Raw genomic sequence first — 26,519 nt, 5'->3', positions numbered from 1 at the left:
TTCAGGACCCTGTCTTTCAAAGATAATTTGTAAAAATCCAAATAACTTTACAGATCTTCATAGTAAAGGGTTTAAACACTGTTTCCCATGCTTGTTCAATGAACCATAAACAATTAATGAACATGCACCTGTGGAACTGTCGTTAAGACACCAACAGCTTAGGCAATTAAGGTCACAGTTATGAAAACATAGGACACTAAAGAAGCCTTTCTACTGACTCTGAAAAACACCAAAAGAAAGATGCCTGGGTCCCTACTCATCTGCGTGAACGTGCCTTAGGCACATTATTCAATTTCTGTTAGTCACATGTCTGTGGAACTTGTTCAGTTTATGTCTCAGTTGTTGAATCTTGTTATGTTCATATAAATATTTACACATGTTAAGTTTGCTGAAAATAAACGCAGTTGACAGTGAGAGAACGTTTCTTTTTTTGCTGAGTTTATATATATATATATATATATATATATATATATATATATATATATATATGATAGTAACAACTTTATTGTTCTGATACAATGTAAAGGGCAGCCGATCCAAAAGGGTGGGCTTTATTTCAAGCTGCTCTTGGGGCCAACGAGCAAAGGTGGATCGACCTAATGTGGGTAGCCTTTGTGAGGACAATATTTTAGTCCCGCATTGCACCCACATCATGCCAATGTTTGCTGGGTACTTTTTTTTATAACCCTTATTTTACCAGGTAAGGTGACTGAGAACACATTTACAGCCACAACCTGGGGAACAGTTACAGGAATGAGCCATTTGGAAGCTGGGGATGATTTGGTGGCCATATTGGGTTATTGAGCCAGGAAACTGGGGTTAACACCCCTACTCTTACAATAAGTGCCATGGAACACCACTTCCAGCAGCATCTGGTCTCCCAGCCAGGGATGGACCAGGACCAACCCTGCTTAGCTTCAGAGACATACATGTTCAGCCAGCAGCATACCAACCTGCATCCCTCTGCTGGCTTGCCTCTGGAAGCTAAGCAGGGTTGGTCCTGGTCAGTCCCTGGATGGGAGACCAGATGCTGCTGGAAGTGGTGCTGGCAGGCCAGTAGGAGGCACTCATATATATGAAACAGATATATAGGAAATGCCTGTTCTAATCAGGTAAGGGCCAATTCCAATAATAAACTGTTCAACAGGCTGCTGTCATCTGACAAAATGTTTCAGAGGGAGTTGCTTTGGAAAGTCTTTTAATAGGAATCTCATGTGGTTAGAATTAGTGGGCACCTACAGTATAGTAGTATGTTTTATGAAGGGTTATTGTGGGGAGTCGTAACATTACTGTCTATGACAGCCATCTTAACGATCAGTCAGTCAGACAATAGATTGTTAGCTCAACGAGCCAAACATTACAGAGTGGCTTAATGACTGTATAGGCCCTTGTCTGTCCTGTTTCTCTTTGACCCAGACAAGGCCATCCGTGGAGAGGAGAGCCATGATCGATTCCCAGACTGACCTGCCTGTGGTGCAGCTGGTGAGGGGTCAACTAAGGGGACAGCCTGAGGGGGTGAAGCAGGAATACTTGGGCCTACCAGGACCACATCCCCACCCCCATACCTGGCCCCAGCAGCACCGGCCCTACCCCTACCCTCCTCACCCTGCCTGTCCAACCCGGCCTGCCCGCCCTCCATACCCATACCCATACCCGGGGGCCGACTACACAGAGCAGCAGCCTCCAGCCTGGTATCAACCACACAACACATGGAAGGTATGGACAACCTTCTTGTTTCATTTCTCACATGGGAGATAAACAACTCTTTCCTTATGTGCAGCCTATGTGATTGAGGCGCAAATCTACTGTACATTGTAAAGCAGTGGTCGCCAACCTATTTCTGAGTCAAGATCGCTTTCTGAGTCAAAATGCATGCTGGGATCTACCGTTCAGATTTTTTTTAAACATGACTTTAAAAAACGTAAGCCTATGCAACATTAACCAATTAAAAACAGTACTGTAGCAATGAGGTTTGTGCAGTAGGCTATAGGCCCATGGCATTATCATCAATGCATTGTTGTTCGGGACATTTTTTACAATCCTATTTCAAAATTTGAGGTAGGCTATATGATCACACCGGTAATAGATTGATCAGTTGTTGTATTACTTCTGAGGCACAGCTGACTGAGCATACATTTAAATAATTCGCTTTACATTTGTATTTTACTGGGCTGACGGTGCCTGCATCTGATGGTCAGTCTCAGCGGAGGGAGAGAGCAGCAGACTGACATGCTGACCACACAGCTCGAATTGCTAAATAAATGTACACGCACATGTTATTCAATCATTGCACCCACACTGCTCGCGGGCGTCTGCGTAGCCAGGCACTGAAATAGAACTTGGTTCAAATGTTTTTTAATTCAACCTTTTTTTAACTAGGCAAGTCAGTTAAGAACAAAATCTTATTTACCATGACTGCCTACACCAGTCAAACCCAGACAACTGTGCCCTGCCAATCATGGCCTGTTGTGATACAGCCTGGATTTGAACCAGGGTGTCTGTGGTGACACCTCTAGCACTGAGATGCAGTGCCTTAGACCGCTGCGCCTCTCGGGAGCCTACTTGTGACCCCACTTGGGAATCCTATTTGTGACACACGCGCTGCAAGTCCCTCCTTTCCCATCTCCTCATTGGTTTTTAGGAGCATATACCCATGTGGGTGATTGAAAGATGAACTGAGTTCCACACTCCAGTTCAGTTGGTGGTGGTAATGCACCTTAAAGTTGGTTGCCAACAGCCATATAAAGTCCAAAGAAGAAGAAGCCTGAAGGAGAAGAGATTATTAGAAACTTACACAGTTTACCCTTTTATCTGTGAATTAGTTGTCAGAGTAGAGGACCTTGTGCATTTCAGGTAAAATAACAACCCAATGTTTATATTGGGTATATATATATATCTAGCTTGCTGTTGCTAAATGAGTTAGCAACAGCAAGCTAGCTAGCTAAATTGCCATAAATGCTTTTCAACCTGTCCCCAAATTAATATTGTTGGTTCAGAGTTCATTTTGATATTTCAAGCTGCGTGTACAGATCAAGTCTGGTGTAGGTGGACAATATCAACATGAGCGCGAGCGGTCTGGTCAGCATGTGATGGTCCATCTCTCAACGTTCCTCCACTCTCTCTTTCTTTCGTTGACACTGACCAAAAAGGGACACCAATTCTTCGCTATCAAACAATAGCCAAGCCGCTAATAATAACAACGCAAGTCTACCGATACACTTTCCTACTCATTCATTACCGTGCTGGTTGTGGCATGTAAAAGTGTTGAGTAAAAAGTGTTGACAGTGCTGAGTATGAACTTAAACATGAACTCACTCATAAAAACAAAAGCTCTTTGCTGTATTCGTTGACAGTCTCTCTCTAGTCATGGTTTTAAACGTTTAGAAATCTCACAGTATCAACTTTGCTGTAGCTTTTATTTATGCCTGCTACGTTGCTGCCAACATGGTACCTTCTGACACATGAAATGGTTGAAAATGGGAACACTTCTCCTACCCGACGCGCAGGGCAGCTGAATCGAGTGCACCTACCGCCAACAGCAAAACAAATTCAAAATCAAAAAAGTAAATTTTTCGCTGTTTTCCCCCCCAGAATGTTTGGTGATCGTATAGGAATGCCTTGGAGATCGACCAGTTACGATCTGTTGTAAAGTATGGCTGTGGTGTTTTTAATTTGTAATTTTATTTAACCCTTATTTAACTGTATCAACGAAGGCACGCCAATTCATAAATCAACAAGGTGAATGATGCTCATTGTTGATGATCCTGTCACATTCTGGAGCTCATATGGCTGGGTATAGTAGGCAATTGAGGTGAGGCACCTATCTCTGTTCCTGGCCCGGTGGTGTTACTGTCCCTGGCCCGGTGGTGGTGGTGGAATCTGTCTTTTGATTAGATTAGACACACCATATCAAACAAACCTTTGAGAGAAAAGCAATGGATGAGTGTGTTGTGTGAGGCTTGGCTGAGTGTGTCTGTGTGTCTCTCTATGCGTTTTGGCTGTCTCTGCTCTGCCATTGATAGTTAATCTCATGAAGTGATTAAAAAATGAATGCCGATGTCCGCACATTTGAGCCAGGAACCACCCAAAAAGGCTCTTTGTGTTTCAAGGGTCATTTCTCTGGAATTCTGTCCCACAGGATTTGGCCGGTATTGTCCCTGAGAATAAGTCCTCCTCACAAAGTGCTGATGGACCACTGAGCCAAGACATGGAATTACACTGGAATTATAGCTTCCAGGGTTAACGTGTGTGTGTGTGCTTGTCTGTGTTTATTTTGGTTGTGCTAACGCTATGGCGTAAATCCAGTTTCTTTAGAGTATTTTTTCCCCCTCTCTCTCTCTCTCCTCCCTTGGCTTCTAGCTATGCAACTGAGAGTTTATATTTCCCAGTTTGGGGATGTTGGGGCTATTGTCTATGCAGTACAATAACTCCCAGCTCAGTTGCAGTTGGCCCAGACAGGTTACCCAAAGCAAGAAATGAATCAGACTTGCAGCCGGTGTTGGGGAGAAGTCAGGGAAACTACAAAGCAGCAATTCTGTTTTCTCTGGTCTGCAGGAGGCCTTTCATGTGTTAAAGTGTGTCTGGTTCAGGGGAGCTAGGGCCTCACCTGTGTCTCGGTGTGTGCCATTGAGTGTGTGTGTGTGTGTGTGTGTGTGTGTGAGAGAGAACGAGAGAGAGAGAGCGATAAAGAGTGTGTGTTTATACACCTGTGTATTCATTTGTGTTTGTACTCACACATGTGTTTGCCTGTGTGTGTGTAAGAGATAGCAAGAGGGCCTATCCTCTCAGAAGCAGGGTATCCCCTAAGGTTGCCGGGGGCATGATGGATGGATGGATAAGAATCCAGAGTGTGTATGTACAAGCAGCCCCTGCTTTGAGCCTGATGGTGCCTGATGTTGACTGTCTCAGGACAGGTGGAGGGATTGGTGGGGGGCCCAAAGCTGACAGCCCTATGGACCCCACTGAGGGGCTGGGTGTAGGAAAGGGGGGAGATGTAGTTAGGAGGGATAGCTAGGGATTCAGGCAGTGATTGGGCCAGACCACCCATCTGGGCTGGCGCAGTGCCTGGGGGATGTCGTGTTGTGGCCCACTAGGCCTGCAGTCAGTCAGTATGAGGGACTCTATCTATGTATCTACACACTCCAGTCCAGAACCCATTTCTGCTGGGATGAATCCAGAGACAGAGCCAGAGGTAGGGTATTAAAGCCACACAACCAGTGTGCTCCCGAGTGGCGCAGCGGTCTAAGGCACTGCATCTCAGTGCTTGAGGTGTCACTACAGACACCCTGGTTTGAATCCAGGCTGTGTCACAACTGGCCGTGAGTGGGAGTCCCATAGGACGGCGCACAATTTGTCCAGGTTTGGCCGGTGTAGGCCATCATTGTAAATAAGAATCTGCTCTTAACTGACTTGCCTAGTTAAATAAAACCAGGGCCTCTGTGGTTCAACAGAAAGGCTTTTATAGTGTAGGCCTACACACACTCTGAGCCTGCCTGGGAGACCCGAGGGCCAGTTGAAATTACTATACAGTACTGTAGCGTCTTTGAACTATACCTAGGCTACTCAGCTTTTTTAGGTTTCTTGTCTCTGGCCAGAATACAGTGTCAGGGAAACAGTTCATCTACCATATGGAGAAACACTGTCGAGCAGATGTGGCCTCCCCTGGCGCACACGATTCTGATCCAATCCCTCGAAGTGGATAAAGGGAAAACTAAAATATATGTAATGTACTTTGTTGTATGTGGCTCGATACGAACAACACCCGTGCCAATATATCCTCCAAACACCGGCTTCTCTGGCATGATCACTTAACTGTACATCTAATTGAATATTTTAGCTCTTTGCCCCGTGCGGGTTAACCCCCAGTGAATGTGCATCTAGGTGTATTTACCATGACAAGACTATAAGATTGGTTAGTTTAGTGGTTTAATAGTGTAATTACAGTATCTCATTCACCCTGCTCGAGACAGCCCTGGGATAGTACATTTATCACTAACTACATTTAGCCAGATAAAGATGGCCCCAGTTGAACTGTGTCTTATGGCTAGCTACTGTGTTCTTCTTGCTGTGTATCAGAGACAGAAACAAATATGAAAATGAATAGATGTAATATCGCGGGGAGGAAATAAGATATTAACACCAGCGAGGATGCCAAACAGACTGTATTGTAGAGACTAAATAAGGCCCTTGTCAGTTAATGACCTCGCAAATCATCACGGTCATGATAGGTCAATACGTACAGTACCAGTCAAACGTTTGGGCACACCTACCCATTCAAGGGTTTTTCTTTATTTTTACTATTTTCTACATTGTAGAATAATAGTGAAGACATCAAAACTATGAAATAACACATATGGAGTCATGTAGTAACCAAAACAGTGTTAAACAAATCAAAATATATTTTCTATTGACTGGTACTGTATATCTCATACTGTACTTTCCTCCCCGATGGTTAAAAGAAGGAAATACACTTTTTTAAAAAACTAATTTAATACATTAAAGTAATGATCTTGTTTGACGTTTGGCAATTTTTCTGATGTGATTCGGAAAAGCATTTAAATGTTGTGTTTTACGACATGGGGGAAATAGAGTCACCTTCCAACTGAAGAGTGTGTCTGTTCTTTATGATTGTGTTTTGCTTTTTGTGTGTTGTTGTGTATAATAACATGTGTTGGAATGTGTTTATTGTATTTTGATGTGTATTGTGGTGCTATACAGGGCCCACCTGGAAAAGAGACCTTGGTCTCAGCGTTGACGCCCTGTCAAAATAAATGTTAATATTAATAATACGACGTCATCTCGGGACAGTCCCGTATGTCAGACCATTTCCAGGTGACCCACCTTTTCTTTATAAATAAAATGTCCTTTCCATATATCAAATGGATGCACACACACACACACACACACACACACACACACACACACACACACACACACACACACACACACACACACACACACACACACACACACACACACACACACACACACACACACACACACACACACACACACACACACACACACACACACACACACACACATACATATACAGAATCCCAGTCCTGAGGCATTCTTGGCAGCCTCACAGGCCTAGGCTGGGGCTTGGGATAGGACAGGGACAGCCTTCTGTGTGTGTGCCAACTCTCAGATCCCTGCCCCATCATCCACATACACACAGGGCCTACTGGAACACTGGCCTCACTGGCCCCCATTAAACAAGCAGCCCCCACATACTAGACGTTATGAGATGAATGCAGTGCATGTAGCAGGTGTCTGCCAAAATTCCATTCCTATTTAAACCTCCCGGCCCATACCAGCGGTTAATCCTATTACGGCTAATTGAGTGAAGTCGTCAGTCTTTTTCCGTTAAACCAAGTTCAGCCTCTAATAGGATTCAAAAGAAAAGCTACAATGGTACAATGCATGAAATAAAATAAGCAACCAGTAAGTCCAGTGGTGTGTGGCTGGAGCGGTGAGCGGTGAGCGGTGAGCGGTGAGCGGTGAGCGGTGAGCCCAGACAGGTTACGAGGAGGCCCGAGGAGGCCAGAGGCCCGAGGAGATCTGCCCCCCCCACCCCCCCGCTGATTTGGGATCTGTTTTATAATGAGAGAGGGGTGAGGCCGGGGTCTCTGGAGGCTAGAGGTGCTGAGAGGGGGATCAGGACTCAGTGGTGGGAGGGTGTGGTGGTGGGTTTAGGTGGTTATGGTACTAGTGAGGGGTTTGAGGTGGGGGATGTTTGTGGTTGGTGTGGGGAGGTTTGTGGACGGTGACGTTCCTGTCTGATTATTGGATTGTTCCTTATCCCACTGTGCTCATCAAAGGGACCACACAAGGGATACATGCTCTATTGTTTGTGTCATGTTCATGGACAATATGAACCTGGAGTCCATTTCATGCTGATCATATTTTAGAGAAATAGGAATTGCTTCATCAAAGCCCGTAACATTTCATAATTTCCCTACGTTCTAAACGGCAAAGCAGACAAATTGTTCCTAATCGTTCGCGATCTCGATTTGTTAACACCACCAGGTCAAATGCATCAGTGGCCTCATGAAAGACCCTAGTGTGATCTTATCTTGTCCTTTCTAGTCACCTATGACCTGCTCCTATCTAAAGAGGATGAGATGCGAGAGAAGAAGCAACTCCTTCAGACAGACCCACTGTGCCCTGTCCTAATTTGATGTAACTTAGCCCCCTCATCCCTTCATCCCCATGTCCCTTCTCCGGCGACCAAGTTAGGCCAAACTGGGACACCTATTACCAGTGGCGTCAGGAACGAACCTTTGGAGAGGGGAAAGGGACCAGTCTTAGCCAGGGGTGCTGGGCTGCATGTACTCCCTTTGAAGAGGACAACCATGGAGACCAGGCTAGCAGTGACTCCCTTTGAAGAGGACAGCCATGGAGACCAGGCTAGCAGTGACTCCCTTTGAAGAGGACAGCCATGGAGACCAGGCTAGCAGTGACTCCCTTTGAAGAGCACAACCATGGAGACCAGGCTAGCAGTGACTCCCTTTGAAGAGCACAACCATGGAGACCAGGCTAGCAGTGACTCCCTTTGAAGAGGACAGCCATGGAGACCGGGCTAGCAGTGACTCCCTTTGAAGAGGACAGCCATGGAGACCAGGCTAGCAGTGACTCCCTTTGAAGAGGACAGCCATGGAGACCAGGCTAGAAGTGACTCCCTTTGAAGAGGACAGCCATGGAGACCAGGCTAGAAGTGACTCCCTTTGAAGAGGACAGCCATGGAGACCGGGCTAGCAGTGACTCCCTTTGAAGAGCACAACCATGGAGACCAGGCTAGCAGTGACTCCCTTTGAAGAGGACAGCCATGGAGACCGGGCTAGCAGTGACTCCCTTTGAAGAGGACAGCCATGGAGACCAGGCTAGAAGTGACTCCCTTTGAAGAGGACAGCCATGGAGACCGGGCTAGCAGTGACTCCCTTTGAAGAGGACAGCCATGGAGACCAGGCTAGAAGTGACTCCCTTTGAAGAGGACAGCCATGGAGACCGGGCTAGCAGTGACTCCCTTTGAAGAGGACAGCCATGGAGACCAGGCTAGCAGTGACTCCCTTTGAAGAGGACAGCCATGGAGACCAGGCTAGCAGTGACTCCCTTTAAAGAGCACAGCCATGGAGACCGGGCTAGCAGTGATACACAGTCACATTAACTAGACCACTATGAACACAGTAGGGGTGAGACTAGAGACACCTATTAGTCTCCCTAGGCAGACAGGCTGTTGCCAGGGTGGCAGGTAGCCTTGTGGTTAAGAACGTTGGGCCAGTACGTTGAGCAAGGCAGTTAACCCCCACAATAACTGCTCCCCGGGCGCCGATGATGTGAATTAAGGCAGCCCCGCGCACCTCTCTGATTCAGAGGGTTTGGGTTAAATATGGAAGACACATTTTGGTTGAATGCATTCAGTTGTGCAACTGACTAGGTGTCCCCTTTCCCTAGATCTGGGATTTCCATCACTAGACAACTAAGGGAGCATTTAGAGGACTAGCTGGCATAAAAAGACTACAGCCACACGTCGAAAATAAATACAAATCTTAATTTGGTTTCGGAGATGCAATAAACTGAAATAAAAACCTAAAATACAATTAATGATAAGATATGAAGTATGAGATATGCAATATCTTATACATGCATATTTAAATTGTACGCAACTAAATTCCATTTTAAAATCCCTCAATAACTGGGCTCCCGAGTGGCGCAGTGGTCTAAGGCACTGCATCTCAGTGCAAGGGGTGTCACTATAGTCCCTGGTTTGAATCCAGGCTGTATCACATCTGCCTGTGATTGGGCGTCCCATAGGGCGGTGCACAATTTGGTCCAGCATCGCCTGGGTTTGGCTGGGGTATGCTGTCATTGTAAATAAGAATTTGTTCTTAACTGACTTGCCTCGTTAAATAAAGGTATATAAAAAAGGCTGGTTTAACAACATCCTGAAATAATATAATAGGTTAAAAAGAATGTGAACTTTCACTAAGCATGGAAGACTGGCCCAATATAGAGCTGTAAAACTCTCATTTTCTACAGTCTACTTAGAACAATCCCTTAAGTCCCCTAAGTGTTTAAAGTGCTTACAGGCAAAACACAACAGCAATTACTGAGCTAATTCAAATCCTCACACTAATTCCATTGGTGGGTGCTGTACTGTAGAGTATCTTGCTGTCCTGTATATTTTATACGTATAAATAAAAGTACATTATCTATCTATAGAATCGTCCATGAAAACTTTACTTTCCTCACCCATCATCTCCAGACAAGGACATGACATCTCCGTATTCATCATTTCAGATGGAGGGAGAGATAAAGTGGCCCAACAGACAATAAGTTGCCGTCTTTTCCTCACATTGACACGGGTTGCTTAACAGATGACGGCCCCCTCTCCTCCGCCATGGCCTTCACCGCTAGGATAATATGTCCTTTGTTTCTTGTATTTACATGGAATCCTCTGTGATGTTGAGGGTGTATGACTTGCCCTGCAGTAGTAAAAGGGGAGTCCATATCATTGGATCCAAACATGATCGGTTACAGTACAATGCCGAATCAGTGCTTCTGTTGGAGGTGGTCTCTCTAGCAAAAGAGACGTTATCTCAATGAGACTATCCTGTATAAATAAGGGTTTAATTCAATTAAAATGAAAGGGAGCAAGAAGAATGTCTCTCAGTGTTTGCAGTCCACTGGGTATAGGCCTATTCCATTCTAGCTTGGTTCCAGTCTGATTTATATCTGGCAACAGAGGAGTTTGAGGAGTTGGCTAACATACAGATCTGAGACAAGGCTAGTTCCATTCTTTATTGGGCCACATACTTCTGAAGTGCACAACCCATGTATTGTGGGGTTTAGTGTCTTACTTGGTAGGATAGATAGACAGAAAGACAGACAACAATGTGATTGACTATACTTTATCTATACTATCTATCTATACCGTAAATCAAGTGTGGCCTTTCCAACAGGCCGTTAAACTGGCTCAAGCTGTGACAGAGCTCAGGGCGGTTAACCCTTCACTCAGCTGTTGGGAATTAAATGGAAAGAGCAAGCAAAGTCCACTGTGGAGGGACAAAGAGAGCCGTGTAGTTTTAGCTGGGTTTGACTTGTGGGAATCAAGGTTAGGGACAGAGAGTGTCTTCAATGGCTGGTTCAAGCATGAGTTGTGGGTTTGAATATGTTACACAACAAGCTAAGTCACTTTGGATAAGATTCTTGAAATACTAAAATTGTCATGAATGATTACACTGAGAGTTTATCCCTCCTGTCAAAGACATGCTAGTTGTGCCACTAGAGATTCTGGGTTCAAGTCCAGGCTCCGTCGCAGCCGGCCGCGACCAGGAGACCCATGGGGCGGCGCACAATTGGCCCAGTTTCGTTAGGGGAGGGTTTGACCGGCAGTGATGTCCTTGTCCCATCGTGCACTAGCGACTCCTGTGGCGGGCCGGGCGCAGTGCATGCTGACATGGTTGCCAGGTGCACGGTGTTTCCTCCGACACATTGGTGCGGCTGGCTTCTGGGTTAAGTGGGCATTGTGTCAAGAAGCAGTGCGGCTTGGTTGGGTTGTGTTTCGGAGTACGTACGGCTCTCAACCTTCGCCTCGCCTGAGTCCGTACGGGAGTTGCAGCGATGAGACAAGACTGTAACTACCAATTGGATACCATGAAAAAGGGGTAACATAATTTTTTAAAATGATGATGGACCTATACATTGCCCTTTTTCTGGCCTACAAATTGATTTGGACAAAAATAAAAATCAGGCTATAAGGTTTGCCCACCACTGGTCTAAATGGTAAATTCCCCCGTTAGCATCACCAACCCCAACAACCCCCAAATAAGTGAGGGGGGAGAGGGGTGTTGGTGTTGTGGAACGTACGAACCATAAAGATTAAGAAAGAGAACCCAAAAGAAACAAAGGGGGGCCATGAGAAAAAGTAATAGATAAAAAAAATCAAGAATTGGATTAATTGGCACAATGCAAGGTGGCTAGGCACAGCGAGGGAGAGTGTCAGTGTTACTAGGCAGAATCCCCACCATCCTCAAAGTAAGACAGTCTGCACAATTAGCCGTGCGACCCTTGACCCCGGTCAGAATAATTAATGAATAACAGAGGGGATAAAGACAAAAGACGTGGAGCGGTTTGGTTGAGGAGCACGGGCGGCGTAATACATCAAAGCGGGCCGGTAATTGGCCCGGTGGCTTTCATTCTTTGCCCTATTTCTTTCAATTCATTGACTCAAAATAATGGGTTCAGGTTCATTATCAACAGGTCGTAAGCTCTGGGAGTGCAAAACTTTCAACAGTGTAGTGGATAGGCTGTGCTGAGCTGGGCTGTGCTATGTTGATGGGTGAGTGCTAAGCTAGCTAGTCCCCCGAGACCTGACGACATTATTAGCCAACAACGTCCAGGGAAAAGTAAAGAGTTGGACAGATATAGAACCGAAAAGTCATCATATTTTAAGAACAGTTTAAACCGGAACAAACACTGCTACGATCAAGCGATAGCCATTATGCTGGAATATAATTGGTATGGACAGGTAAGTCAAACGGAAATGCTGTTTATAGTTGTGTATTGCTTTTGTCACTAATTTCAAAGTAAGATTAGAAATAATGTAGAAGAAATAACAATAATTATCAAATGGTACAAATATAATAATATAATATGGCATCACTCTTTGAGAATTATGAGCATTTTACCAATTCACAAATAACATTTTCAATAGAGTACACGAATGGACCACGTGCATGCAAAGTTGTAACAATTGAATTCACTTTTAGATAATGCAACAAGGCCAGGAAAAGGATCACCAAAGTTTCATGAACTCTGATGACAAGATAGATATTCCTATGTCAAGGCCCAACCACTTGGTCTACAGATAATCATTTCTGGCATGCTCTTAACATGACCACTCATCTTCTCCAGCAGTGTAGTTATCCTGTAGGGTGAGACGCGTAGTTGAATTAGGATAACAGGCTACGAGATTAACAGCATGTGCACGGGAAAGTCTGGTGACGTCAGCAATGTTATGGCTACATGATTACTGTAATATTATTATTACACTAATAGTCTAATGACCATGTAGTACGCACATGGTCATAGAACAAGTAGAAGGGTAAGAAACTGTGTTTTTTTTTAAAGGTGAAAGCTATAGTAAAGGCTGCAACCTGAGTATTTAACAGGTTTTCTGAGCTTTCTCCCTTACACTGAGGTCCAAAGACAATCTTTTGAGACATGCCATGCGAAGAGAATCATAGATAGGGGTGGCAGATAGCCACGTTTTAAGAGCGTTGGGCCAGTAACCGAAAGGTCGCTGGTTCAAAACCCCGAACAGACTAGGTGAAAAATCTGTCGATGTGCCCTTGAGCAAGGCACTTAACCCGAATTGCTCTGGATAAGAGTGTCTGCTAAAATTTAACAATTTGAAATAGGCCTGTTATCAATTCAAACTGAGGACAACCTCTTGAGACTGATACTCTGTGTTGCCTGATCACAGACAGAGCTGTGTCCTTTGAGCATTCCATGTCAAAGGACACAATTCAGAAGGAACTGAAACATCAGACTACGTGTAATTAGCCCAACTCACGCTACACACCATGGCGGAGAGAAGAGTGTAGGAGAGTTTAACTCAATTGCCTTAACCCGTGTTTTCAAGCGGAAGACACGTGACTGTTGTAAAAAAAAAAAAAAATACCTCAGCACTTGTTATGGTTCCAATCTAACCTCTTACAACTCACTCTTCTTTCTTTTATTTTAAATTGTGCTTTAATTGCTGTTAAAAGGTTTCCATAGTACCATTACCTGGGCGTGCCATGTCAAGCAATTAATATCCTAATAAGTCTAAAGTCAGTCTTTTGGTCTGGAGCGCACCCCGCTGTGATGAAAAGACTGGTGTCGTGTCACATTAGCCTCAGACAGGTGCTCACTCCCTTTCTCTCCCTTTCTCTCGCTCTCTTTCCATCTCTCTCCGCTGCGCATCAGATCATAGTGATGCTGAGCCTGAAAAAAAGAGGAGAGAGATGGACGGAGAGAGTGGGGGGGGGGGGGGGGGAGAGGTGATTGGGAGAGGTGAGAGGAAAGGGGGGAGAGGAGAGGTAGAGAGAAACATCTCCGGAATGTTCTCTGCTGTGGTAGTGCTAGAGTCAACACTGGAGTTATTAGCCCTCTCTGGCTACATTAAAAAGACCAGGCTGAAACAACTGTTGGACCTCTTTAAGGATCGCTATGTTACACCTTTAAAGGGCTTAGAGGCCTGCCGCTGAGCTGACCCACTCTGACATCACACGGAACACCGTTTGAACTGTCATGGCAGTTAGTACTCAGGGTTCAGTGGGTTTGAGTGAAGTCCAAAAAATCTAAGCTGTTATCCTTTTCTGAGATTAAGATTAAAGAGAACCCCCTGATAATTGATTGTTTTTGTAGGTTGGAATCCCTGTGATTGTTCTTGTTATCGACCAATAGCTATAGCATAGATCAGGGATGGGCAACGTTGATGGGGGTGGGGGCCACCCCAAAAAATCAGAACTCTGCATACCCCCATCCATACCCACACATGCAGTAAGTGCCAGCCCTGCCATTTGGGTGCCTCTAACCAAAACATTTGAGGGACCCCCCTTACGATCAAAACATTTTAGTGGACCCCTCTTGACCATGGAGAAAAGGTTTTAGAGTTAAATTCCTGCAATTCTACACATTTGGCCATGGGGCAGAGAGAAGATTTTGCAGTTTTAGAGCAATTGGGTGGAGAGAAATGTTTGGTAATTCAACCATAATTGGACCAAATTTAGATAGTTGGATGGTAGACTATTTACCAATCAATTTTTTTTTTGCAGACATGGGCTAATCGAGTGACTGTCTGTGACACAGAAAAACTGCGGACGCACAAACCACATTTTGAAATTGCATCTTGTGTATTCTCCTATTCTAACTCTCAACCCTAAATTGAGACCCCCGACAGTTTTAAAATGTGTTTTTGGGGGGGAAATTGACCCACGAAAAACCAGTTGCCCATCCCTGGTATAGATTGTGCTAGTCTACACCTGCTACTATATGCATGCAACTCAAAGTAGATCAGCTGGTCATCAGAGGGTTTTAGAAGCGAGGAGAACTTAGAAGGAGGAGAGGCTTCTCCTCTACACGCAGACAGGGTAAGAGTACAGCTGATTCGTACATTTCCTCCGTGACTGTCTTGGCGCTCGATCCTGGCCCAGGTCCTAAAGAGACAGGACTGGGACGGGGGACTGGGACAGAGACCCCTGGACAAGGGGAGACAAGGCCCCTCTTTGACAGGCCGGCCAAGGGAGGCTGGCACAGTGGTGTACTTTGTACTCCCCGCTCTGGGGGCCTCGTCTTCTTCAATATCAAATTAAACTCAGGCTGAGCTGATTAATCAATTAAGAAATGAGGGGGGGGGTCCATTGATCCAATTTAAAGCAGACTGGCCTGGACAATTAATGTATTAATCTATAAAGAAATGATTGAATATTAAAATCTATTTGATTAAGTTAAAACAGTATCGTTATGAACTCTATATTAGAGTACTTTGGAGATAGTTCATGGTTCATTGCATCCCTTTGTCTGTTGTCAGTGGAAAAAAGAAATTTGCTTTGCTGGCAAGCCGAATTGTAAGTATTTATAGAACTTTAGTAGATAGTAAAGTAAAATTAAAGCCAGTTAAACAAACAGAATACAGTGCCTTCAGAAAGTATTCTTACCCCTTGACTCCACGTTTTGTTGTGTTACAGCCTCAATTCAAACTGGATTGAAAAAAAAAAAAATCACTGCTCTACTGAGGGACCTTACAGATAATTGTATGTGTGGGGTACAGAGATGAGGTAGTCATTCAATAATCATGTTAAACACTATCATTGCACACAGAGTCCATGCAACTTATTATGTGACTTGTTAAGCACATTTTTACTCCTGAACTTATTTAGGCTTGCCATAACAAATGGGTTGAATACTTATTGACTCAAGACATTTCAGGTTTTCATATTTTATTAATTGGTAAACATTTCTAAAAACATAATTCCAATTTGACATTGTGGGGTATTGTGTGTAGACCAGTGACAAAAGAAAAAGTAAATGTAATCCATTTTAAATTCAGGCTGTAACAACAAAATATGGAAAAGGTCAAGGGGCGTGAATCCTTTCTGAATGCATGTGGGTTACTAAGAGTGTGACCCATAACAACAAATCCCCGGAGCAATGGGATTGTGATGATCTTGTAAAATGTATATCCAGTCGTTATTGTAACGGCCATCGTTGCATGAAGAAGTGGACCAAAGCGCAGCGTGGTAAGTGTTCATGATTTATTCGTAAAACTGAACACTGAATAACAAAAAACAACAAAGAGAAAGAACGAAACCGAAACCGTTCTGTCTGGTGCAGACACAAAACAGAAAACAACTACCCACAAAACACAGGCGGGAAAAGGATACCTAAGTATGGTTCTCAATCAGAGACAACGATAGACAGCTGCCTCTGACTGAGAACCACACCCGGCCAAACACACAGAAATAGAAAACATAGACCAAACCAAAATAGAGAGATAAAAAGGATCTCTAAGGTCAGGGAGTGACAATTATTCCCCTGGGTGACACATTTTTGTCACAGTATTTGTCTGACACATGGCATGTATCAGATTTAACAAGGCTAATAGAAGTGTATAAAAGTGGCTGTGATGTATGATTATGCGTAAACAACATTTTTGCTGGGCCATGCAATGCCATCATTGAAATTTATGTACTGTTGTGTGTGTCGGAATGTTGAGCTGTTAAGACGACTTATGGAACTTTTATACGTATAACGTCTTCACATTATCTGGGTACTGTCAAACAGTGTCTTGTGAGCATAACCACAATAATGATTTTAATTTATGATCTGGCCACTTTTCTTAAATCCTAATTGCTTTACACTGTATGTGGGTTAACTTACCCCCTTGCTTCTATTATCAGAGCACAGAAACCACCAGGCTGACCTCGTAACCAGACAGGGGACAGTATTCTACCTCCTCCCCCTTATCCTTCACTCCTCAGGCTCACGGTCGGTTCTAACCTCCGCCTGGGCGCCTCTGGGTAGCACAGGTCCTCTCCTTTGCACGCGTGCGCTCTGTCACCCTCTCCCCTGTCCCCCTATATAAACATCCAACTGTGCGACGACAGGGGACCAAAGACTCTCAGGACAAACGCACCTTTGTCCGCCACACACAAACCACATATTATTTGTTCCTGTAAGGTCAAAGTTGATCAAATGTTCTGCTTAGTTCTCATTAAACAGCTATTGCATTATTTGATTTCCCACAATCAGATTAGGGGGGGGGGTAATGAATATATTGAGTGAAAGGTTTTGAACAGTGGCTTGCAGATTTAGCCCATATATATACTTAATGTGCACTTTCAAAAGTTTGGGGGCGGATTTTACTCCAGGGGGATCCAAAAGGTCAGCAGGAGGAGGAGGTAAGGCAGGGATGCGACCAGCGTAGATTTAAAAAAAATCTCCAGTCTGCACGTTATAAGCCAGGCAGGTCTGCTTTTAGTAACTCTGATATAGGAGGAATCAATGAAAGATGATTCACAACACGCAGTAAATATCACCCTGGTCGGAATGAAACCATTTTTTGTGAGCTGTCAGCTTTTCTCCCTCAGTCACAGAGTAGATTATAAATCAAAACAATAGGAAAGCAGCGTGAGCTTCCCAGAATCAGACAGCCATGACAGGCCAGCTAATAGTTCCCTCTCATTTCATTTACCCTGACATTTGGTGCAAAATGGACCAATTGCTTTCCATTCTCTTACCTCTATCGGATCGCTTTCTGCTCTGAGCGGGAGCTAGGATGGTCTGCAGTCATTGTTTTCCTAAATGTTCCTGAAATAAGACAGACCAAGAAGGCTTGGTTAAAACCTATTGATGATCAGGTTTAAAACCATTAATGATTAAATATAGGGTTTGAGGTTTACAGTAGGTATGGTCTAGGCAGCTATAAAGTGAAGGGTAATTGCATTGTGTTCAGCCTGACTCTCAGCGTAACAATGTAAAAACTGAAGATATACTGTAGGCTATAGACTCTAGACATAGAGAAGATCATATACAGTTGAAGTCGGAAGATTACATACACTTAGGTTGGAGTCATTAAAACTCGTTTTTCAACCACTCCACAAATTTCTTGTTAACAAACTATAATTTTGGCAAGTCGGTTAGGACATCTACTTTGTGCATGACACAAGTCATTTTTACAACAGTTGTTTACAGACAGATTATTTCACTTACAATTCACTGTATCACAATTCCAGTGGGTCAGAAGTTTACATACACTAAGTTGACTGTGCCTTTAAGCAGCTTGGAAAATTCCAGAAAATGATGTCATGGCTTTAGAAGCTTCTGATAGGCTAATTGACATAATTTGAGTCAATTGGAGGTGTACCTGTGGATGTATTTCAAGGCCTACCTTCAAACTCAGTGCCTCTTTGCTTGACATCATGGGAAAATCAAAATAAATCAGCCAAGACCTCAGAAGAAAAGAATTGACCTCCACAAATCTGGTTCATCTTTGGGAGCAATTTCCAAATGCCTGAAGGTACCACGTTCATCTGTAAAAACAATAGTACGCAAGTATAAACACCATGGCACCATGCAGCCGTCATAGCGCTCAGGAAGAAGACGCGTTCTGTCTCCTAGAGATGAACGTACTTTGGTGTGAAAAGTGCAAATCAATCCCAGAACAACAGCAAAGGACCTTGTGAAGATGCTGGAGGAAACAGATACAAAAGTATCTATATCTACAGTAAAACGAGTCCTATATTGACATAACCTGAAAGGTCGCTCAGCAAGGAAGAAGCCGCTGCTCCAAAACCGCCATAAAAAAGCCAGACTATGGTTTGCAACTGCACATGGGGACAAAGATCATACTTTTTGGAGAAATGTCCTCTGGTCTGATGAAACATACATAGAACTGTTTGGCCATAATGACCATCGTTATGTTTGGAGGAAAAGGGGGGAGGCTTGCAAGCTGAAGAACACCATCCCAACCGTGAAGCACGGGGGTGGCAGCATCATGTTGTGGGGGTGCTTTGCTGCAGGAGGGACTGGTGCACTTCACAAAAAAGATGGCATCATGAGGTAGGAAAATTATGTGGATATATTGAAGCAACATCTCAAGACATCAGTCAGGAAGTTAAAGCTTGGTCACAAATGGATCTTCCAAATGGACAATGACCCCAAGCATACTTCCAAAGTTGTGGCAAAATGGCTTAAGGACAACAAAGTCAAAATTCACCCAACTTATTGTGGGAAACTTGTGGAAGGCTACCCGAAACGTTTGACCCTAGTTAAACAATTTAAAGGCAATGCTACCAAATGCTAATTGAGTGTATGTAAACTTCTTACTCACTGGGAATGTGATGAAAGAAATAAAAGCTGAAATAAATAATTCTCTCTACTATTATTCTGACATTTCACATTCTTAAAATAAAGTGGTGATCCTAACTGACCTAAGACAAGGAATTTTTACTAGGATTAAATGTCAGGAATTGTGAAATTCAAAAACAAAATGTATTTGGCTAAGGTGTATGTAAACTTCCGACTTCAACTGTATTGACTGCCTATATAGAATCAATTAGACAATGTTTGTACCATGTTTGTGCTTCTGCCACGTGTTGTTGCCATGTGTTGCTGCCATGCTGTGTTGTTGTCTTAGGTTTCTCTTTGTGTAGTGTTGTGGTGTCTCTCTTGTTGTGATGTGTGTTTTGTCCTCAAACATTTTTATTCCAGCCCTGTCCCCACAGGAGGCCGTTTGCCTCTCGGTCGGCCGTCATTGTAAATAAGATTCTGTTCTTAACTGACCTGCCTAGTTAAATAAAGGTTAAATAAAAAATATAGAAAGACAGCATAAAATGCTTATGACAAAAAAATATCTGGTGTGCGAGGTAATAATAAGATAATAAGAACACTCTGAGCGTGGTAAAATATTAAATAAAGTAGAACAAGAAAATGGTGGTGGTCACAATGAGATATAGTATTTCACTTTTCCCCTTCAAATTCAATCAATTTGTGAAAATAGATTTTGCCAATGGAAAGGCCATCAGTGAAAATACCATTGCGTTCGGTATACAGTACTACAATGATAGTATTCAGTCTGCTTTTGACATGCATTCTTTTCAGACTACCACTCTGCTATCGGAACATCTAGTTAAGAAAATATCCACTATATCATACAGCATTGGAGGCTGGTAGGAGGAGCTATAGGAGGATGGGCTCAGTGTAATACCTGGAGTGGAATTAATGGAACGGCGTCAATGTGGTTTGCATGTGTTTGATCAGTTTGATACCATTCCATGGATTCATTCCAGCCATTACAATGAACCCATCCTCCTATAGCTCATCCCACCAGCCTCCTCTGTAGGCTGGTATCTTCTTGGAAGTGAAAAAAAACTCGGGTACATTTGTCCTATGAAATTGTACTCTACTTGAGTGACGGTATAGACATCTCTTTACTAAGTGCATATCTTAGGACCTCAATGTTACAGAAGTGACAGCTCTGTACTCCCATTCCCTCTCTGCCAAATCACAGATTAAAGTAGCCTGCAACACCACTTCTCTTAACATCACCCAGAGGATGACAATAAAGAGGATCCATTTAGTCACAGACCAGTGGTCAACCTAGTGGTCAGCCATGGTTAGGGATAAAGATGCCCTTCAAAACCGCAGACACAGTCACAGCAATTTACCCATAGGCCACTGCTCTGCGGCGCTGTGCAGCTTTGTGTCTGAGGGTCAGTGAGGATGGAGGAGTCATGTGGCAGGAGATGGCCATTTGGTGATTCAGGCGGAGGTGAGGGTTTCGTGAGTGCCATCAGGGAGGTTTACGATTCAGATTTTTCACACTATTACTTCCTGAAGTTGAAGCTGCTCATGCTTGTGTAATCTTGTGTGTAATGACAAGAACAACTATGGCCACTTGATGGTAGCCTAGTGGTTAAGAACGAAGGGCCAGTAACCAGAAGGGCGCTGGTTTGAATCCCTGAGCCGACTAGGTGAAAAATCTGTCGATGTGCCCTTGAGCAAGGCACTTTACCCTAATTGCGCTGGATAAGAGTGTCTGCTGAAGGTAAGATGGACACTGAGGGGACATTCTGAGCTCTCAAGTTGTATTGTTGTAGTCGATCATGCTTCTCTAATCAGTAAAGCTTTATTTGGATAGCCCATCTGTAGATACTCTACAATCTATCTGAAGACCATCAGTAACATGTTGATTGAATAAGAACGTGTCTGTAGTTCATCTACAAGTGGTCATTTGTAGACTATCAGCAGCTTTTTAACAGCATGTCTTTAGCCTTTCAGTAGCATCTCAACATCTCGTCGTTTTCAACAACACAGTGAACAAAACACCTGAAAAGCCCATTCAACCCATACACAGTGTAATTAAGCGCATTACTACAGTATGACCCAGGTCTGTCTGTCTTTATGTCTGCCTGTTTTTATGCCTGTCTGCCAAGACAATAAAGATGTTTTATTCTATCAAGACATGACAAGCTGGAGATCACCTGATTGCTAAGCATGAATATTCATTGAAAATGGTGAAAAACATCTCCTACTACATCCCCATTAAAGTGAGAAAATGATGGTTAACATGAATTATGGGATAAATTTGAATCGGATTAATATTGGAAGGCACAATATTGTGGTTGCGCAACACTGCGATATTGACACGTTGTTCATTTTCATAAATTATGAACCTATAGCATTAATTATTCAAATCGACATAAACATGCAATTATAGCTGATGGTACATTTGTTGAAAGTAACAAGCATTACAAACCAGTAGCATGGAGATAAGACCGATATTGTGCACTTATCGCCAGCTGTTAATCTGTCCCATGGCTGTGTTACTCCCGCCCCGCCGGCAGGTACAAAAGTAACGGTGCAGTTGTTCTGTTCTCGGTCTATTTCATTTAAACTCATTTACCTTAGGAATTAAATTACAGTTGCTAATGGTAGAGGACATATATACGTAAATTGTCATTAAATATGGTGTCTCTAGCTCTATCGATCTCTGAGTAATTAGGAAGGAAATGTCGTGTTATTTTCAGCCCGGTTCTCCCCTACTATAGCAGCTCATTACCCTAGTTCAAGACAGGACTATCACAGGGAGAACCTTACAGGCACCCCTCTCATTGGCACTGCTAGCTTCTAATCTCAGGCATATAAGCAGGAGCAAAGAGAAGGACGCAGGGAAGGAGGAGGATGACCTTAGATGCCTCAGCTCCCAGGTGTCCCTGTGAACAGCCTCTTGTCATCCATGACAGGGAAGGACCGGGCTAATTGATTTAAGAGCGAAAATCGCATTACTCCATTTGGCTGTAATTGCATCTCCTGCGAAATGACTAAAGAAGAACTGTCTCATTCATCTCCCCTCTCCACCCTATGAACCTATTAGAAGTGTATGAAATGGTTTGTAACGTTGCTGCTCCTCTTATTCAAAAATCTCGATTTGTTTGTGTGTGTATGAGCACATTTGTGTGTGTATGTGTGTATGTTTGTGTGTGTATGGGGGGGGGGGGGGGGGGGGGGGGGTGTGCATGTGTACAGTACCAGTCAAAAGTCTGGACACACCTCCTCATTCCAGGGTTTTTCTTTATTTTTTATTATTTTCTACATTGTAGAATAATAGTGAAGACATCAAAACTATGAAATAACACATATGGAATCACGTAGTAACCAAAAAAGGTGTTAAACAAATCAAAATATATTTTATATTTGAGATTCTTCAAAGTAGCCACCCTTTGCCTTGATGACAGCTTTGCACACTCTTGGCATTCTCTCAACCAGCTTCATCAGGTTGTCACCTGGAATGCATTTCAATTAACAGGTGTGCATTGTTAAACGTTAATTTGTGGAATTTCTTTCCTTCTTAATGCGTTTGAGCCAATCAGTTGTGTTGTGACAAGGTAGGGGTGGTAAACAGAAGACCAAGTCCATATTATGGCAAGAACAGTTTAAATAAGCAAAGAGATATGACAGTCCATCATTACTTTAAGACATGAAGGTCAGTCAATTCAGAAAATTTCCAAGAACTTTGAAAGTTTCTTCAAGTTCAGTTGCAATGATGAAACTGGCTCTCACGAGGACCGCCACAGGAAAAGATGACCCAGAGTTACCTCTGCTAGAGGATAAGTTCATTAGAGTAAACTGCACCTCAGATTGCAGCCCAAATAAATGCTTCACAGAGTTCAAGTAACAGACACATCTCAACATCAACTATTCAGAGGAGACTGTGTGAATCAGGCCTTCATGGTCGAATTGCTGCAAGGAAACCACTACTAAAGGACACCAATAATAAGAAGAGACTTGCTTGGGCCAAGAAACACGAGCAATGGACATTAGACCGGTGGAAATCTGTCCTTCGGTCTGATGAGTCCAAATTTGAGATTTTTGGGTTCCAACCGCCATGTCTTTGTGAGACACAGAGTAGGTGAACGGATGATCTCCGCATGTGTGGTTCCCACCTTGAAGCATGGAGGAAGAGGTGTGATGGTGTGGGGGTGCTTTGCTGGTGACACTGTCAATGATTTATTTAGAATTCAAGGCACACTTAACCAGCATGGTTACCACAGCATTCTGCAGCGATACGCCATCCCATCTGGTTTGCGCTTAGTGGGACTATCATTTGTTTTTCAACATGACAATGACCCCAAACACACCTCCGGGCTGTGTAAGGGCTATTTGACCAAGAAGGAGAGTGATGGAGGGATGGAGTGATGGATTGGAATGAGTTGGACAGCAGAGGAACTTCTTCAAGACTGTTGGAAATGCATTCCAGGTGAAGCTGGTTGAGAGAATGCCAAGAGTGTGCAAAGCTGTATCAAGGCAAAGGGTGGCTACTTTGAAGAATCTAAAATCTAAAATAGATTTAGATTTGTTTCACACTTTTTTAGTTAATACATGATTCCATATGTGTTATTTAATAGTTTTGATGTTTATTTATTTATTTCACCTTTATTTAACTAGGTAGGCAAGTTGAAAACAAGTTCTCATTTACAATTGCGACCTGGCCAAGATAAAGCAAAGCAGTTCGACACATACAACAACACAGAGTTACACATGGAGTAAAACAAACATACAGTCAATAATACAGTAGAAAAATAAGTCTATATACAATGTGAGCAAATGAGGTGAGATAAGGCAAAAAAAAAAGGCCATGGTGGCGAAGTAAATACAATATAGCAAGTAAAACACTGGAATGGTAGATTTGCAGTGGAAGAATGTGCAAAGTAGAGATAGAAATAATGGGGTGCAAAGGAGCAAAATAAATAAATAAATACAGTAGGGGAGAGGTAGTTGTTTGGGCTAAATTATAGATGGGCTATGTACAGGTGCAGTAATCTGTGATGTCTTCACTATTATTCCACAATGTAGAAAATAGTTAAAATAATGAAGAAACCCTTGAATGAGTAGGTGTGTCCAAACTTTTGACTGGCACTGTATGTGTGCATGTGTGTGTGTGGATGGTACTGTTAGTTAGCCACATTCAGTGTTTGATGACCTATTTAGTCTATGCATGATTTAAACAGAAACTGAAAGATATGCGTTGGACAGAGAGATCGGCACTAATTAGCTAGTTATAGGTCTATCTAGAGTTTAAAAAATCTGTGCACTTAAAATGTTATATGGCATGCTCATACTGATTAGAGAAATGCAATGATATTCCTAATTCACTCATATCAGAATTCACAATATCTATTGCACGCTGTCAGATTTTTTATGTTGTACAGTAGATATTGTGACAGATACGGACAAGCAAGTCTTCATTAAAACCAATCAACATTATATCCATCTACACAGTACACATCCCTCTGTTCCCCATATACCGTAGGCTACTGTACATGCGTATTGTAAAGAAACGTACGATATGATCGTTTTTTTAAAACAAATACAAGGTCAACATTTCCAGTACAGGCACATACCACCCCTATACCAATGTCAAGCTCAAGGTAACAGCTGGCACACATATATATAGCACCGATGTTAGTGGCTGTAATATTTAATTTATATATGAATCATTAAAGTGAGGTGCAGCGGCTATTATGCATTCCTTTTCTAGCAGGATAAAACAGCCCTTAGATGTGGGAGCGGGACTTTGAAGTCTTGTCTCAGAAGCAGGCCAACTCTTACAGGAAGTGCCTTGCTCATGTTTTAAATATACCTGCTGTGGTGTGTGGGACTAACAAAGGTGAGCGTTCTGGATGGGCCCCAAGATGAATGGAAAATAGTCAGCCAGGACACACACACACACACACACACACACACACACAGAGAGAGAGAGCTGAACAAGCACTTGTCTGAGAACTCCAACTTCCTTCCCAGTTGAGAACTTCCTGTCCACTAAATGTGTCCACTAAACGAAGAACAAAATGACACTAAAACATCGACTAAAGTGTCATTTCAATTTGACTGCTCATTTGTTCAGATAACTACAGTTTTTTTCCAACTGCTTACACACGTTTTCAAAACTGTCTCCTTTTTTCAAAACTCTACACACAAATTCCCAAAACTGCACACACAAAATGCAAAATGCCTCACATCTCCTTCAAAATGTAACACTGCATTCAAAATACCATAAACACATGTCAGAATGAAGCATTTGCATCAAATGGCAAACACTGCTTTCATAATAGTACATTTTAGGATATACCATGTACACACTGTTGTTCTAAATCTAAAGCTCTTTGGTCTTTCATAGGCTTATATCTACATTTCAATACAATGTTCTACAGTGAAAGTCATCTGCTGAGAGGGGTAACAAGTACACTGTAAACACCAATGCAATGTAGAAACAGAAAATATTTATTAGGCCAAACATTACTGTTGTATACAGTAGCATACAACAAAACCATAAACATATGTAAACCAAAAGTATATTCTTTAGAATACAGTAAAGAACACAATTGTGTGTGTGGGGTCCTGGGGGGGCAGTCCAGGAATTGGTAGGGGGGGGCAGTCACCAGTGCTAAGCTACGCTTCATCTCTTCTCCGGCCTGGGTCTGGCCACAATACTTCGTCCACATCACAAGATACGTTTTCTCTTGCCAAACATCGAGGGAAGTATCTCCTAGCATGGCGTATCCAACCTTGGACAGAGGCAACCTCTATGTCCCCACATGCGTCCTCCATTGCCTGGAGAAGCGGCATGCGGGCATAGGGTTGGGGATCATACACTTTCCAGCGCCAGGCTGAGAAGAATTCCTCTATGGGATTTAGAAAAGGTGAATATGGGGGTAGGTACAAAACTACAAATTGTGGATGGGTGGCAAATCAGTTTTGGACCAGAACAGCCCGGTGAAAACTAACATTGTCCCATAAAACCACACATCTATCAGGCTTCTGATCTGGATCAGGGACAAGCATCGTGTAAATTGCACCCAGAAAAGTGAGCATATGGCCGGTGATGTACGGACCCAGTGTGGCATTGTGATGGAGGACCCCGTTTTGAGTGATGGTAGCACACAGTTATATTACCCCCACGCTGTCCA

The 26,519-nt window shown here is 43.2% G+C and overlaps 1 protein-coding gene across 4 annotated transcripts in view; it reads left to right on the top strand.

The window, feature by feature from the left end:
- LOC139565962 (transcription factor EC-like) overlaps positions 1-26,519 on the top strand; it is a 54,735-nt gene that overhangs the window by 7,858 nt on the left and 20,358 nt on the right. For all 4 annotated transcript variants that reach the window (XM_071386701.1, XM_071386693.1, XM_071386695.1 and 1 more), the window contains exon 2: positions 1,417-1,716. In XM_071386701.1, the coding sequence (XP_071242802.1) occupies positions 1,444-1,716 (273 nt within the window). In that variant the 5' untranslated portion in view covers positions 1,417-1,443. The remainder of the gene's footprint in view (positions 1-1,416; positions 1,717-26,519) is intronic.

Source organism: Salvelinus alpinus, chromosome 37 (genome assembly GCF_045679555.1).
Source record: "Salvelinus alpinus chromosome 37, SLU_Salpinus.1, whole genome shotgun sequence".
In the NCBI taxonomy this organism is placed as follows: domain Eukaryota; kingdom Metazoa; phylum Chordata; class Actinopteri; order Salmoniformes; family Salmonidae; genus Salvelinus; species Salvelinus alpinus.
Note: the sequence above shows the minus strand (reverse complement) of the source record. Positions and strands in the feature narration are given on the sequence as shown.